The 16,431-nt window shown below is 41.1% G+C and overlaps 1 protein-coding gene across 1 annotated transcript; it reads right to left on the bottom strand.

Moving 5' to 3' along the window:
- Positions 1-4,955: 4,955 nt before the first annotated feature.
- On the bottom strand, positions 4,956-12,026 carry slitrk5 (SLIT and NTRK like family member 5). The gene is made up of 2 exons (XM_011484921.3): positions 11,182-12,026; positions 4,956-10,179 (listed from the first exon to the last, which is right to left on the bottom strand). Exon 2 carries the CDS (start codon positions 10,127-10,129, stop codon positions 7,502-7,504), a length of 2,628 nt encoding a protein of 875 aa, XP_011483223.1. The 5' UTR covers positions 10,130-10,179; positions 11,182-12,026; the 3' UTR covers positions 4,956-7,501.
- Between the last annotated feature and the right edge of the window lie 4,405 nt (positions 12,027-16,431).

The raw sequence follows: 16,431 nt of genomic DNA, 5'->3' as shown, positions 1-16,431 counted from the left end.
CTTGGGTTTTGTACCGTTGTTCCAATGTGAGATTGAGATAAAACTACTGCAGTCATTCTTATTGGGGTGTTCAAAAAAACAGTACTGTGTTTCCTGCATGTTAAGTTGCTACAGAATATGAGTCACACCAGCCAAAAAATGCCAGATAAAGAAGAAAATTAATTATATTCAAGTCATACTTTGGTAGAAAAAAAAGTTCTGGGCTTCTGAATGGCACAAGACTGAGCAGCGCAGCTTCTTCTACATTACTGTCAGTAACCCTTCAGTGCCCTCTAGCCTTCTGTTGGTGGGAAAATAACCAACATGAGCCTATTTATTTATTTTTAAAAATCACATAGTTTTCATACCTGAGTATAGGTTGCAACCCCAGCCAAACTATGCAAAGTAAAAAAACAAACAAACATACGACTTAAACTCTGAAAAATACTGTATATGAAGCAGGTTCCACCCACTGTGGATGATTGACTTGGAATAATCTTTGGATGATTCTGGATGGAAAAATTGACTTAAGAAATACGAATATATATATATATATATATATATATATATATATATGTTACACATTTTAACAAATTTAGCACAAATGGATTTTATTTACTAAGCTTATGAGAGCAGATTTTAATAGATTTTATGGATTTTATCTTTTTTTTGTAACTCATTTTTTTTTTTGTGTAAAGACAGCTTCCCTTTATATATTTTATTCCTAGTTTTTGATTTTTAAAAGTGGAAGGACTCATGTTTATGCAGTTTATTGTTGCTGCAAAGTAGACCCTTTAGGAATAAGTCAAAACTTCTTACCCCAATGGCAGATTTTCTTTAAATTAGCAAAAAAACCTGCTAATAGAATAAGAAAAATGGCTCATACAGAAGATTCTTACCAGAAGAACAAAATTCTAATCAATAAGACGCGTTTTCTCAAACTATAATTATTTTGTTTTTTAAAAATTCAACACAGAAGATAAAACATTTTTCCGTGAAACAAGTGGTTTTTTTTTACTTTAAGGTTCAGTTTTTGCAGTGTCCTCTCTTCTTATTCATTCCAAATAAATGTAGGAAACACAAAAACAAAAAATGAGAATGCGTAAATCCAGATTTTAGATTGTGCCGTTGAGCTTTTATAAGGAAAAATACCCGATGGTAAAACCTGCAGAAAGAAGAAAAAAAAATAAGAAAAAAAAAACTCACGGCCCAGTGAGTTTAGGAATAGCATTTACAATTTATTTTACTGTATTTTCCGCCTTCAAAAGCCCATATTTTGTTCAAAACAACGACAGCGTGCTATTTATACGTTACTTCCACGGTTGGGAGATAGCGTTGTCATAGTAATGTTTGTTTTAGAGGTATCTACCTTGTTGCAAACAATGTTACCGTCACTGTGAATAAGCTAACGTGTATCGTAGGGACTCTTCTGTCTTGCTTAATGTGCATTATAGTTCGATTCATCGGCGTGTGTTGCAATTGATTGCCATTGATTGCATTCTTAAAGTAGAACAAGTCTTACTTGGACACATTTTCTCTTCAAAGTTCCAACAACAGAAAAGAATTGCTAGATAGCTTATTAAAAAAGTAGAGTTAAAGCTACAGCATAGAACAACTTAAAAATACAGTTTCTTTCAGGCTAAATCAAAGACTAAACTCTTTTTTTTTCCCTTCATCCAGCTATAAGGAAGAGAAAAGCTTCCATTAAAGCTAAAGCACTTTCTGTTTATTTGAGCTTGTCTTTGCACAGATTTTACCGTGACTGAGTCCTTGACTGCTGATGTTAATGCTTTGCGGTGACCTTTCATGTTAAAACACTTCTTCCGTAATGCATTTTGACCATAAAGCGGCACTCATATAATGATTCCCTCTGAGTTAAAGAGCAGGAGAGCAAACACAGCAAAGATGCACAGGGTTGGACAGGAAGCAAAGGCACAAAGAAGAAGGAATGCTGATCAGTAATTATGGGAAAGCCAGTTTGAAGAGTAGGTGTCGACGGCGGATGGGGGAGGGGTGTGTGGTAAAAATCGGTTGGATGCTGATGAACATTTGAGCATTTCTACATGCCTGAAGGAATTCCATTAACCACTCTGATTAAAGTAATCATTGGAGCCATCGGTGCCTGTCAGATGCCATCCCTGCCCTCTCAATTACCCAGATCTCCTTGAACTCAATTGCTCACATCATAGTGGAGACCGGGTGGCAGGAGGGAAGCGATTCTGCACCGAGGGTGATGCATCCTCGGCAGTAAAAAGGGGAAACGAGAACAAAATGCTTCGGCCAAGTCTACAGAAAATGTCTACGGCTTAGAACTCTTGCCAGTAACTGCAAGGCAGATACTAATTTTATTATAAGAGACTTGATTGACTGGTTTCTCTGAACCCAGGAAAAAGCCTAAAAGCTAAAACACATCCCCTAGCAAAAAGTAGTACACTTGAAGTATACATGTAGTGTGGGAAGTATACTAACTGAATACTTCTTCAGACTAAATTGGAACATTTGAAGTTCACAATATGTAGTGTAAAATAGTCAACTTTAGCTTTCAGTATACTTGTAGTACACTAAATTAGACTACTTTTTTGCTAAGGGATCGGACACTTAATACAAAGTTTTGGCAAAATTTGGGAACCAAACAAGCTAAATCAGAATGCATCAAACAGGCCGTACAATGGGATCCATATGGAATACCAAATCCAGCCACAAGAGGGCATGACAAATGTTTTATATAAAAAACTGTACAAACTGTACCATCATCTGTAAGTGAGATTTTTCACCCTTGGTTGCATAAAAATGCAACATTTCTATAGTCTTTGTAGACAAATTGTCCAAAGTTTTCAAATTCACAACATGTAAGACATCAAAACTTTAAAAAATGAAAACAATTGTTGGAAAAAAAACACCAGCAATATAAATATGATCTTTTGGAAGCCAACATATTCCTTCTTTGTTTTACATCTTCACATATCCACAAACACATTACTAAAAATCAAGCTTCAGATGCAAACAAAATTAAAAAAAATTAAAAAAAGGGTTTTACAAAGACATTTTGGGAACATTGAAATTTTCAACCATCAGTTTCAGCCACGTTCGTTTTTTTTTTTTTTTTCTAAATGTGCAATTTATGCAGAAAACAGTTCAAGCAATGAAAATAAAAAGGAATTTAAAAAATGTATTTGTTAAAACTTCCTCAGTATAAATCAAGCTGTCATAAAAACACTGACTTCAAATGTTTTTCCTTAACTTGCTGGACTCTAGAATTTACCAGAATTTTTTGAAGCTGTCAAAAAATCCTGAATGGGAAAGGGGGCTTTGCCTGGCCCTTGGGCCTCAAAAATACTTAGCTCGCCCCTGTGAACTTAAATATATGATCTGCTTGTTCCCTCAAAAAGAAATTTGTGGAAATGTTTTTTTATTAATTATTATTATTTTTCCCTTTATACAGCAGCAATCCTCTCTAATTAAATATTGGTAAACCTCAAGGCTAATTAGCCTTTTTTAAAACAGATTTGTGTTCCTGAAAGAAATGAACTTTTTCTAATAGGTGTTTAGATATGGCTGCATCTTTAAAAGAAAATTGGTAAACCTTACATAATGGAAAACTTTATTATTCTAACAACAAAAGCACAAACCTCTACAAGTAGTGTAAGTAAAATGGTAAGATATCAATTTTAAATGTCTTAGAAAATAGTCTTGAACCAACAATTTGCATTTAAATTAAATCAAAGTAAAGTTTACTTTTGAACTATAATTTTGGAAGTTTACATTTCTGTTAAATAATAATTTCAGACATTGGAAAAATTGTCAAATCTTTTTTTTTCTATCTGTGCCTCTTTGCATAGAAAAGGGGTAAGTCAAAAAACAAAACAATTACAACAAAAATACAATTTTTTGCTGAGACAAAATAAATGTAAGCAGAGTTATAATTATTGAGAACCACCTTAATCATCAATCACTCAAACATCAAGTCCCCGTTTGTATTATAATATTACATTTAAATCAATTTACTATACAAGCCTAAAATGGTTAGGTGCCCCTTGTACTTTGTAGGCACCGACTGTCACCAGAAAAACGCACAACAAAATCTGATAGGGTGAGAAAGGGGGCTTTTTTCTGCTCTCGGGGCCATGTAAATTCTAGGCACAGCCCTGTGTATGTATGGCATCAAGCTGCTTCTATTTATCATAAATACAAAATTTTGCCAACACCAAACAGGAAGCCATGAAAAAGGACTAGGAAAAAAAACAACTTGTAAAACCAAAGCCAAGAAAATATTTTTAATTGGAACACTCTGTGTGCTGAAAATAACAGCGATGAGCCAACACTTCACGCGCCTTTCCCGCTCTACTCCACACACACTGATTAGTTCTGAAGTAGTGTGATTGCTGGAGAAACCCCCCCCCCCCCCCCCCCCCCCAAAAAAAAAAACACAGGCTGCCTTTGACCTTCTCCTCCTGCTCAAAGACGGCAGCAGCTTCGCTCCACCGTCAGCTTTCCAAATGCAGAGAAAGCTTTGAGATGTCAGTGTGTTCAGGTCTGCACCTGCATCACTTCTCACATTGCATCAGATAATTTTGGACCAAAAAAAAAAGTGCAGCATGAGGCAACAAGGCACTTAATGTTTCACTTTCACCGCTCATCTGAATACAGATTCTGCTGGATAGAAGTTCAGATGCGTAGCTGGGAAAACTTGATCACTGCAGAATGCATCATAGATCCAGCTCTTAAAAAGTGCTAGAAAAAAAATAATCCATAAAGCTTCCATTTGTTTTAGGACTTAAAAAGCCCACTGACTGATTACATGCATCGTTTCAACCTCCATTTCATTTAAATCTGCACACACATGCAAACCCCCTGCACTCAATGCAGCCATTACTGAGGGACACAGAGCTGGGTCATAATGGCCGTAAACATACAATAACATGGAGCCCATTTGGAACACATGAATCAGTGATTGCTGACGTAAATCAAGTCATCTCTTTTTTTTTTCCTTCTCATGTGTGATCCAAGTCTAATCATCCAGAAAAACACAGCATTCGAGGAAATAAAATAATAATGATGAAGCACTGTCACCATCTGCGCCACATTTCTCAGCATTTATCATCGCCCTGCTCAGGTGCATCTCCCCCCAAATAACTTTTCATTACAGGCATCAGAAAGAAATAAAGAAACTTAACGTCATAAAAAGAAACCTCGCCACCAGCCGCTAACGCAGCAGCACCACACGCTTCTTGGCTACAAATCTGCCCGCTACACGTTTGACACATCCACAGTTACACTGAGTTCCAGGGCTTCTCATCTCCCAAATGGTGCCTTCTGCTCTCATTCTGCAGAACAACGAAACTCCAAGAGTCTCTGGAAAAATTGCAACAACAAAAAACAGTTACTAAAGAAGATTTTTGACTACAGCACAATAGAATATATGAATTCACGAAGCTAATAATTGAGCAACAGATTTCTTCTGCGGGAAGGAGGTCCCGTCTGTCTCCGTTAGGGAACATTGGATTCCTAAATGGTGATGCTCGCTGCGCTCTGAAAATGGAGGCACTGCGTGCGTCTTTTGCATTTTTATGGGGCCGCTTTAAGTGGGTCAAGCTAGGAAAACAACAACTCTGAAGACGCATGTTCTTGACTTAAAGCCTCATTCGTGTCCATTATAGAGTTTAAAGAAAAGAACTCTCAGCCCCCAAAGCACGGCTTTTAACCCCTAAGAACTCTCCGTCAGTTTGGGCCTCAACTCCACAGATTCCACCATTTTAAACACCCAATTCTCTGGGTAACACCAGGGATGGAGAGAACTCTTTGTTACCGTCGAATAATGGCTGTCAAATCTTAAAACAAAGGGTTTGCACTACCACAATTCTTCCAGCACTAGCTGTTTTTGTTGAAAAGACGTTATTTTGACCTTTCGTAGCAGCTTGGGTGACCATTGTGATTTGCATTAGGCTGATTGGGCAGGCTCATGCGTTCATGAATCAGGTTTTGGTAGGTGTAGACCAGAACTCGCCAGACTGCACTCAGAGTTTATTAACCCAAAAAAAGACAGACTTTGCAGGTCCGACATGATATGGTTATAGATGATAGTATCATTTGATCTTCGGAATGCATTTTTGATAAATATTTGATTTAGATCCATAAAAAGATTGGCCAAAAACACAGACATTGCTCCCTCTCAAAGTTTATACACCTCAACGACTTTGTTGGAGAAGTCCAACAGTATCTGCTTCTTAGTCAGCTCCATTGATGTTTATAAAGTGGAGCTCAACGCTTGCCAGGCAGTAATGTGGATGCAGTTGTCATGGTATAATTGCAAAGGGATAACACTCATTGATTGGATCCCATTGATCCCAATCCTTTAGGAGACACCAGCTGCCCCTTTGAGTGAAGCCTATACTGTATCCTTAGCGGGCTTGATGGACTGCATAACACCATCTGCTCTCCTTAGCATTGTCATTTGATTGCAGAGATAAACAGCTTTCGGTGTTAAAAGGTCTGAATCATCTCAACACCAACAGAGTTTGCTTCCCAAAAATTATATGAACCTGACATCATGTTTATTTGATGACAATAACATAGTTTGGTCAATATAGTGCAAGAAGTGCAATCAATCCAAACAAAAACTAAGAAGGGATAGAGGATCTGCCAATGCTTGTATAAAAATAGGTGTTACATTAATTAAAATATCCGTTTTACACAACAGAATGAATATGTCAAACATCATCTCTGAATTCTCGACTCTACATATTAAGAATGAATACCCATATTCATTTTTAATATAATAATGTCTTTTTATGAGAGCTCAATGAACTCGCCTTCCAATTCCAAAAAAGTGCAGAAAGCATACAAAGACACTTTGAATTCTTTTCTTCTTTTTTTTTCTCATCTTCTTCAAATGATGCAGTCTTGTTTTGAACATTAGAGGTGTGCCACTTTCAGAAAAAAAAGCCACTTTAACAATGCAGAGCTACAGTAAATGAAACTACAAACATAAGCCTGTCCGGGCGGGGGGGGTCATGGCATATGAAGACACAGATAATATTGTTGTAGAATCAAAAGTTTTGAAAAGACATGGCAGATTATATCAATAAATATTTACTTACAGACTACAGCAGAAACCAGTCCTACACAGTTTTGATGATCTGCTGTACAGTGTTTTGCTTGTCCAGAAGTGATTTTTCTTTTTCTTATAAACGTTTCTCTTCTGATTCACAATTTATGCATCGTTATATTCCTGAAAATGAAGCTGAGTAGGATTAACCTGTACACCTACATTTTTGTGTCTTATTCCATCTTTATCATAGAAAAATAAAATTTGCATCATCAGTTAAAGTGGAGCAACTTTGCGCTTCCGAGACCCAGGAGGATGTATCCATTCCTGCAATGTCACCCTTTCGCTAAATGAGATTGTTCGGCACACCCCGTCTCGATAACTCCTTTCGTTGCTCGTATTGTCGTGCCAAAGCACCCAATGAACTGAGCCGCTCTTTCCAGGGGGCATCTAGAGAGAAAAAGTTGAGTTGTCTGCTCAGAACTGGCTAAAGGTGGTCTGTTTCTCAAGAACTTCAAGGTAATCGGGCTCAGATTGCAGTTTAGCTTTAAGTTCCAAATACTCGTTCCTGGTGGGCTCCACATAAACAGTACTGGGCGCTGTGCCGTAGAGCACAGTTTCTCTTATCCTCTCCGGGTGCAAAAACTGGCGTCTGACATCAAAGTTTGGGTTGTACGTGTACGAAACAGGCCCGGTGTACTTGTACTCTAAGTTGCCTCCTGCTGGGATGGATGGAATAGATTGATGAGGGGACTGCTTATCAGGCTCAAGTATGCCCCTGAAGAAGTTGTCTGCGTCCTGGACAGGGGAGGGGTTTTCACGTGGCTCAATAGTGCTAACGCTGTACGTAGGGCTCCTCATGGTGTTACTGTCCCTCTCATCGTCTGGGGTACTCCTGTACGTCACCTTGAGCTCGTGCAGGTCACGGTAATCCTCCACCGTGTTCCCTTCCCGTGACCTATAAATGGGATTTTTGCACATGTGACCCATTGGATGGGGAATGTACTCGTAGACGTGACCAGCCGGGGCTTTAACCTTAGGGCCAGAGCGGTTGCTGTAGAGGCTATATTGCAAATTGAAAGAGCTGACATCTGAGTTGTTGGTACTAGTGCGGTCACTCTGCGACTTTTTGCGCCTTTTCATCACTACCACAAAAAGCCCCGCAGCCACAAAGACGGACATGATGAACACAAGCAGGAGGCTGAGGATGAGGACAGACAGGGGGACAGTACTGTTAGGGGTGTTAAACCTCTGTGGAGCATTTGTGGTGACACCATGGTCGTCCATGGGCTCGTCCGTTGGGGGAGTCAGTGAGACGGAAGTGTCAGAGTAGTCTGGGCAGAGCTGATCTGATGGGATCGATCGCAGGTCCATTGCTGTGTGGCGCTTAGGGGTCTCACATACCACCTCATTCACCACAGTGCCTGCGCTGAGCTGCTCCAGCCATATTTTCATACCAACTAAGTCACAGGAGCAGTTCCAGGGGTTTTCAAACAAATCTATTTGCACCAACATTTTTAGCTGATCTAACACACCACTCACAGGCAGGTTCTGGAATTGGTTGTTGCGCAGATTAAGCCTTGAAATAGAAAGACTTGAAAAGATGCCTGTGGGTAAAGTTTTAAGGAGGTTGTTGTTGAGAAAAAGCAGCTGGAGATTGGGGAGGTAGCGGAACGCACCCGCATCCACCTCCTTGATTTTGTTGTACTCTAAATAAAGATACTGCAAGTTGTGCAAGCCATAAAACATCTCTCCAGTAAGGCTGTCCATGAGATTACCATTTAAATACAGCCTACGTAGGTTGGTTAAATCCCCAAAAGCCCTGTCATGGATCACAGTTATCCTGTTGTTTCCCAGGTGAAGCAAATCCAATCCGGTAGCATCGACAAAATCTGACCTCCTCACTACAGGGATGTAATTTCCAGTGAGATACATTTTCTTAGGATTGTATGGCTTGGGTTTTAGATCAGAAATGCTCTCAATCTTTCTCTCTTGGCAGTTTACATTTAACCCAATTTCAGAAATCTGCAGATTACATGTGCAGGCAGTGGGGCAGTCCAAAGGCACAGGAGATTTGGTCTGAAAAGCAATGATGGGGCCATAGTTGTATGGGTTACCGCCAGGAAATCGAGAAGTTGGCTTTAATTTAGTTCTGTTGACTTGCCGTGTGCCCTTGGTAGGCCTAGAAGAGAACTTATAAACCGTTGAGGAGGTGGCAGAGGCTGTGACAGCAGCTGGCGTGGTCTGGTAGTATCCATTGGTGCTGCTTGGGGGCGCAGGCCTGACCGAATCTTCCAAGGGTCGTCGTGGGCACAGCTCCTGCTTGGACACCTCGTCCAAATCCCTACCGTGGAGCCTGAACGGCGTCTCACACACCACCTCGCCCACTAGAGCGGTGTACGCTATACTCTCCAGCCAGGCTTTCAGAGCGATGAGTTCGCAGGAGCAATTCCACGGATTCTCCTCCAGCTGTAATTCCACAACCTTGTCCATGTGCTCCAGGAGGCCAATGTAGGGGAACATTTTCAACCGGTTCCCCCTCAGGTCCAAGTGTGTGAGGGGTACGTTCCGGAAGATATTGGGAGGGAGGGAAGAGAGTAGGTTATCATTCAAAATCATCACTGTTAGTTGGTGCAGTCTGCTCAAGGCATTAGGCTCTATAATGCTAACGTAATTATAGTCAATCTGTAGATATTCCAAACTTTCCAGTCCCGCGAAAGTGTCATCCCTCAGAATTTCAATCTTATTGTTATTCAGGTGCAATCTTTTTAATCCCTGCAGTCCGTTGAAGGCACCTGACTCTATCTCGGAGATGTCGTTGTTCCCCAAGTGCAGGATGGTCACGCCGGTATAGTTGATGAAATCATTGACCGACAGCTTCTTCAGGAGGTTCCCCGTCAGCAGGAGGTGGTACATGGGGAAACGAACCGGGCTGATCTCTGTCAGCCTGATGATGCCCCGGTTCTCGCAGCTCACCATCAGGACCCCTTCCTTCTCCTCGCACGTGCACAGGTTCCGGCATATCTCCCCATAATTGTCATACATCTCAACCAGCCTCAGAGATGATGCAATCAGAAGGATTATTTTTAGGATCCAGATATGCATTTTTCCTGGGAGAGGGTGCCCCAGCTCACTCAAGTAAGGTAAGGTGTCATCTGAGGAGGGGAAAAGACGAGAAAAAGAGAAGGGGTTCTGTTTTATACAGATCAAACATACAGGGCAAACACAAGCAGGCTCATTGGTGCAGGAAGTGAGCCACAGACGACGGGGAAAAACCCTTTTAATTAGGCATATGCACAGATTTCGACACTTTTGAATCAATCTTTATGCAGTTTTCTTGTGTAAAGGCATCTTCACTTCTCTTTTCTTCACCCCCCCCCCCCTCCCTTCATCCTTCATCTCCAACCTCCATAGCAACAAAAAAATCTTCTGGTATCGCTTTAATGTGAAGCTTTCTCACTCACCCCGCATGCCCGTGAAACTGTGGCAAAACTGTCAGATGTCTGCTCCTCTTCACATCCGTCCAAACATTAACTGGAGGATGAGGAGGAGGTGGTGGGGGTCTGATTTAAAAGATTATTGGTAAATTTTAACCTGACAGTAAGAAAAATAAATTAAAAAAGGAAGATTGGTAATCAAAAAATGAGGAGGAGGGGGGAGATTCCGGCCTGTGATTTGGCTTAAATTGGAGCCAACAAGATCCTTCTTTCTCATAGGTGAAAAAAGAAAAAAAGAAAAACAACCAATGTTGCACATCTTTTTTTAAGGCACATATTTAATCAAGCATTGGCTGGCATCTCCTCTATAGAAATTTCGTTCTCTCCTTCTGACGCGCGCGTGCACATCCACGCGCAAACGCACACCCCCTCCTAAATGAGCATCAACCCAAACAAATCTAAGATCAACCCCTTTCTGTTAAATAATAATAATAATATAAAAAAAGCAGTCTTTGGAAAGTCTAGAGGGAACTTGGGGGAAGCGGGGGAGGAGATTTGGTCAGATGAGCATCAAAATGCAGCCTCCGTGCGCGCGCCACATACGCACAGACACATTTTCTTTAACTGCATCTATCTGATCAAGTTCAGTAATGCAGTTTGTTGGAACCATTTTCCAACCCTTTTTGGTTTCAATAAATGTGAGAGAAATGGTCCTCTTACCGTGCCGATCCACGCCAAAGCATCCCGACTTTTCAGTCCAATCTCACTGAAAACATCAACCGTTTCTGCCGCTGTAGCGGTAAAATAAGAATAAAAGAAAGGAAAAAAAGAAAAGAAATTGAAGGGAAATGAAAAAGAAAATGAAAAGTCAAGTCTCCTCTGTGTGTAGCTCCATAAATCTGGCACCGGCAGAGCGCACGAGCCCCGTCTCAGTGGTCACGCCAGCGCCGCGGCGACGCTGGCTCCGCCGTCGCTGCTCCGCCTGAAATTAGCGCTGTCATCTCGGAAAAAGAGCCAGAACCAAAGTTCAAACATGGCCAAGAAGAAGAAGAAGCAGGTAATCCCACATCACGGAGCACCCGCCGCCTGCATTTTAACTGTGACTTTCATCCACTGACGAAGGAGAAGCGCCGACTCCCCCCTCCTCCTCTCTTTTCTCTCCTCGCACCAGTTTATTCACGCATCTCTTTCTAATTCAGCTGCATTCCCCCCCTCGAAAAAAGAAAAAAAAATCCTCTTTTTGCAGCTCCGCGGTTTGCAGGAGGTGTCCTCCTCTTCCTCCTCCTCCTCTTCCTCCACCAACCTTTCAACTAGTGGAACTTGATCTGGGTTGGTGCAAAGCCGCGCAGACCCTGCGGCGAAGCACGTATTATGAAACAATTAACACAGTGTGGCAACCCCCCCCACCCCCACCCTACAATATGAAAATTCAAAATAAAAAATGACGTAAAAATGCATCCATCCTCCCCCCAGCCGCTTCCCAAAAATCACGGCGGCAATGAAAAGCGATTTGATGCGCGTGATACTCTTGGAGAAGCAGGCTGATGTGAAGGAGACCGGCTGGGAGAGGAGAAGGGGGAATGATGATGATGTCTGAGGGGGGAGGTGGTTAAAAAAAAAAGAAAAAAGCAGGAGGCTGGAAGAAGACCCGCAGAGGGCAGCACGATTTTGAAAAAGGGATGCATGCAGGCCTGCAGAATTTAGAAAAACTAAAACATATTTATACAACAAACATTTAATTAGATTTTTTTTTTACCTTCAAGCTGGAATTTCCAAAGACATAAATTTGGATTTGAAAACATCTCATTGAGGACCAGATAGCCTCAGAGCAGATCCATGTGCCCACAATTATTACAGTTTGGGTTATTTTTAGTGTATGAATGAGTAAAATAAAGACATCCAGGTGCCATTTATGCCACCTATTAGACTATCTTAAACTGACTGAATTATTCAATAAAAAATAAACTGAAAAAAAAGGGGCATAATAGATTTGTCACATGCAGGGTTGAACCGCACAGGTGCTGCAGGTTTTTATGAGTTCTTCAGGTTCTGGGAGGGACTCACACCAGGCTCAGAAACACGCGTTCAAGCAGCCACTGCCAATGAAAAATATGTGCATACACACATATCTTTTTGCACAACGGGTACAGTGGACAAGGACCTTGATATTTGGCCATTTTTTTGCCCACAGACAGTGACAAAGAGGTTTGATGGGTCCTCTAACTTGCACCGAAGGCCACGTAGAGTCTATTTCAAAGGGGGACAACAATCCACAGTGTGCACCACAGTGAAAGAAGAGAATTCTCACAGAAAATAGAAAAATAAATCACAGACTAGCATGTTAAAGGTAAAGACTCGGGTGTGGCTATTAGTAAAAAAAAAAAAAACTTATCACAAGCTGAGGACTCTATGAATTTTAACCAAAGAACCCAGAAAAGTGAACTCCAAGGTCAGGTGTTGGCCAGTTTTAATGTTAAGTCAATGGTACAGAAGCAATCTAAGGTCCTGTGGCGCTATTTGTGCAGCGGGCGCAGCGGAAAGGTCTTGTAGCAACCCGCGTTCTACGACAATGTGCAAATCGGGCGGCGGTCGGGCGGGCCAGAGTGAGAAAAAGAAACGGAACTCTGGGGAGTTTGTCGCGTAGCAGCAACCAATAAGGGACTCAACCTTGGGCACGTGACGGTTTCAGTGACAGCAGGTAGAAAATAGTTCTCCTGAACTTCCATTCATGTTCTTATTCCTTTTGGGGCAGCTGGGTTTCAGAAACCCGTCCCGGCTACTGTTGGGTACACCCAAGACAGTCTGTCACAGGGGCGATTGATCTCGCCATGCAGCACAGAGGAGGCGAGCTGGCGGCCAGACACAGAGCTGCTGTTGGATGGACAGACAGCTTGCTCGCGTCCCCTGAACTTTGTATAAAAAAGGCCCTACGATTTTATTCTTGCTTTGATTTTTACTCTTTCGGGTTAATGCGGGACAGCAAGCCTTCAAACTCGTCAGAAAGCCTGCAGAAACGTCCGTCTTTCAGGCACACCGGGAGAAAAAGATCACTGAACGCGGAGAATCCCAAACATAGAGATGTGATTACCGATGTATTTGCAGGGCTCTTCAAAATAAGTAAATCTGATCCCTGAACAGAATCAGTGTTTTCCATGCAATGTAATTGCACCGTGAATCGCGTTCGGTGTTAAACCAGTTTCATAGGTAGGAGGCGGAAAACATCTTATAAAACCAAATCTAGATGATATTTTTCATTTATTTTATAAAATTCTGAACTTTCAAAATGCATATACTCCTGATCCAAGATGTTAGGAATGACATTGTATGAGTAGAAAATCTATATTTATCATCACAGTTCAACCCTTTGACACTGGAGATTTTGCTGGGGACAACAAAATAACACGAACTCTTTGACATACTTTTAACTCTGAGTTTTCCGTGATCCACGTGAACCAGCTGATTCTAACTTATCTTTTCCTGCCGGCTTTGCAAAGATGTGTAATAATGGTGCAAAGCTGCTTTTCTCTGCTGTAATTACATAAATCGCAGAAATGGATGAACAATTACGGGAGGCAAAAGAATGTCAACACAGGGGCTAAAGCTCCGGTGTCTAAGGGTCAAGTTAGCACATTTTAAGCACTTGCTTTAAACCAAGATGTATGCAAAACATGAAAATGGACCATTTTGGCAAGTTTAGAGTCAAAATAATATGAAAAAAAAGTTATTTTTGTAATTTGTTTCTTGCAAAGCAGTACCTTTGTCTTTAATAGAAAATGTGTCTGAAGATACTATGTTGATAGTCCGATATCCAGCTTTTGTTCCTGGCTTCTTCTTTTTGTTCAGGGGTAGCCACAGCCAATCAGCTTCCGCCATCTAACCTTGATTTCTGCATCCTCTACTCTAACTCCAGCTTTCCTTCTTGCCTTCTTCTTGCATCCTTGCATTCTGATCAGAGACATGATGAGGAAAGTTACATAATCAAATAAATGGTACAAAGTGTCTCTTTAGACCACATTTCATTTGTTAATAATGTTCTCATCTCAACAGCGTTTTACAGACTGATGAAAATGTTCTAGTGGCATTTTTCTGATGATGCTTAAAATTACATTTCTGGGCATTTCTTTCTTAAAATCATTTCAGCCAGACAACTCATGCAGTAGAGAATGCTTTATTTTCATATGTTCTTTTAGTTTGGCATAAGGTTTCATTCAGATACAGTAAAGCAATATCTCCATAAAAAAAAACCTCGGGTATAAAACTACCCCTAACGGAGCTCACAGGCGGAAGCCAGGGAGGAGGGTGGGGCAGTGCTCGCCGAAATGGATGAAGAGGGCATAGAGTGCACACCTGGTTCTTGAGTAGGACGCGGAACAGGTGAGTTCATTGGGCTGAAGCGCCCGCAGGGAGATGTAAACGCATTGCTGAGCTGCCTGCCTGCCTCAAATTCTCCCAGGCTCGGACGAAAAAATGCTGTTTGAAAAAGCTAACTTGTGACATAGAAAATACACTGGAGCAGGCCACAAGCTCCCTGCTCCAAGCTCTCAGCAATAAGAAGGGAAAGGGGGGCGGGGTTGCCTATGGCAATGGTCCCACCCACAATTTACCCTATCCATCTCAGAACATCACAAACCATTTTTTTTTTAAAAGCCTATAATTGCTGATGGTTTCCATTCCCGCTTGTTAAGTGCTACTTTTATAGTTTTAACCCTTGTGCTATCCTAGGCACTTTAACGTTGGGAGTTGGGTCATCTAGACCCACTAGACAGTGCTCTGAACCTTTTTTCTTCAATGATCTGTGGTCTTCACTGGTGTCCATGGATTACATGAAATCTTTCCACCTTTATCCACCTCTGTCATGGTAGGGAGAACACGTCAATGTAAGGGTGGGGTCATCTAAGATAGCACAAGGGTCACATAAGTTCTGTATTATAATGTTCAATTTTTTTTTTTTGTTTGTTTTTATTCACATCTTGTAGCACTTTGACGTTTCATTTGATGAAAGGTGCATTGTAAATGAAATGTATTGTTATTATTATTATTAATTTAGAGGCGGTACAAATCTTGTTCCAGTTTCTTTTTTAATAAACTACTGCCACTATGCATAAACAATGTCATAGAACATGACATTAAATAAAAAAGCAAATTTGATAGCTAAATGCAGTATAATCCTAATTAAAAAAACACTGGGAATGCTTTGAAAATAGATCAAAAGATGTAGATTTGATGTATATTTACAAAAATAAATAAAAAAGATTCCAAACTTTCAAACAAGATAAACGCATGTCCACATAAGTGTGAAGAAAATCTAATTTAAAACTAATATAGAAGGGAAACAGAAACCACTTGGAGACAGGCCTTGATGAATGGAGCCTCCTGGTTTCCTCTGCCTTTTCATCTTCAATCCCAAGCAGAGTTAGTATTAAAACCGCAAAGATCAGGCACAACACAAATTAAGAAAAGATCTGCATTCAGAGAAATCAATTCAACTGGGATTAAGGCCTAATCCAGTTTCCAGCCAAATAGAGCGCTCATACTGCCATGTTGCCCCCTACAAGAGCTCCCCATTCTCGCTAAATCGTGGTTAAGTTGCCCCCTCTGTTGAAAGAGCTAATCAAGTCAAAGCCGCGGCTGCCCTCTTACCCTCGCGCTCCGAGACGAGAAACTTTTAGAGGCACTTTACAGAAAATCGAATTAAATCTAGCATATGGTGGGTCTCTATGTCCAAAGAGATTTCCCACTTAGTCAGTATTGTGTGGTAATAAGTCAACTCTTATGCTCTCCTTAGCATGCGGGAAGCGACAATAAGCGGATGTGGCATCCATGCCGCCTTTTTGAAATTAGCCGTGGCGAGGCATTGAATTATCTTAAAAGTTTCTTGCTCTGTAATCGCATTAAGGAGGTCTATCCTGTGGGGATGGGCAAATCAGCATCAGTGGAACCCCAGCTGGAATACAGCCACGGAGAAACCAA

Source organism: Oryzias latipes, chromosome 2, assembly GCF_002234675.1.
Source record: "Oryzias latipes chromosome 2, ASM223467v1".
In the NCBI taxonomy this organism is placed as follows: Eukaryota; Metazoa; Chordata; class Actinopteri; order Beloniformes; family Adrianichthyidae; genus Oryzias; species Oryzias latipes.
This window is presented reverse-complemented; position numbering and strand designations above follow the sequence as displayed.

Excerpts from the sequence above, each read along its gene's own strand:
- slitrk5 (XM_011484921.3), bottom strand. The coding sequence starts at position 10,129 with ATGCATATCTGGATCCTAAAAATAATCCTTCTGATTGCATCATCTCTG.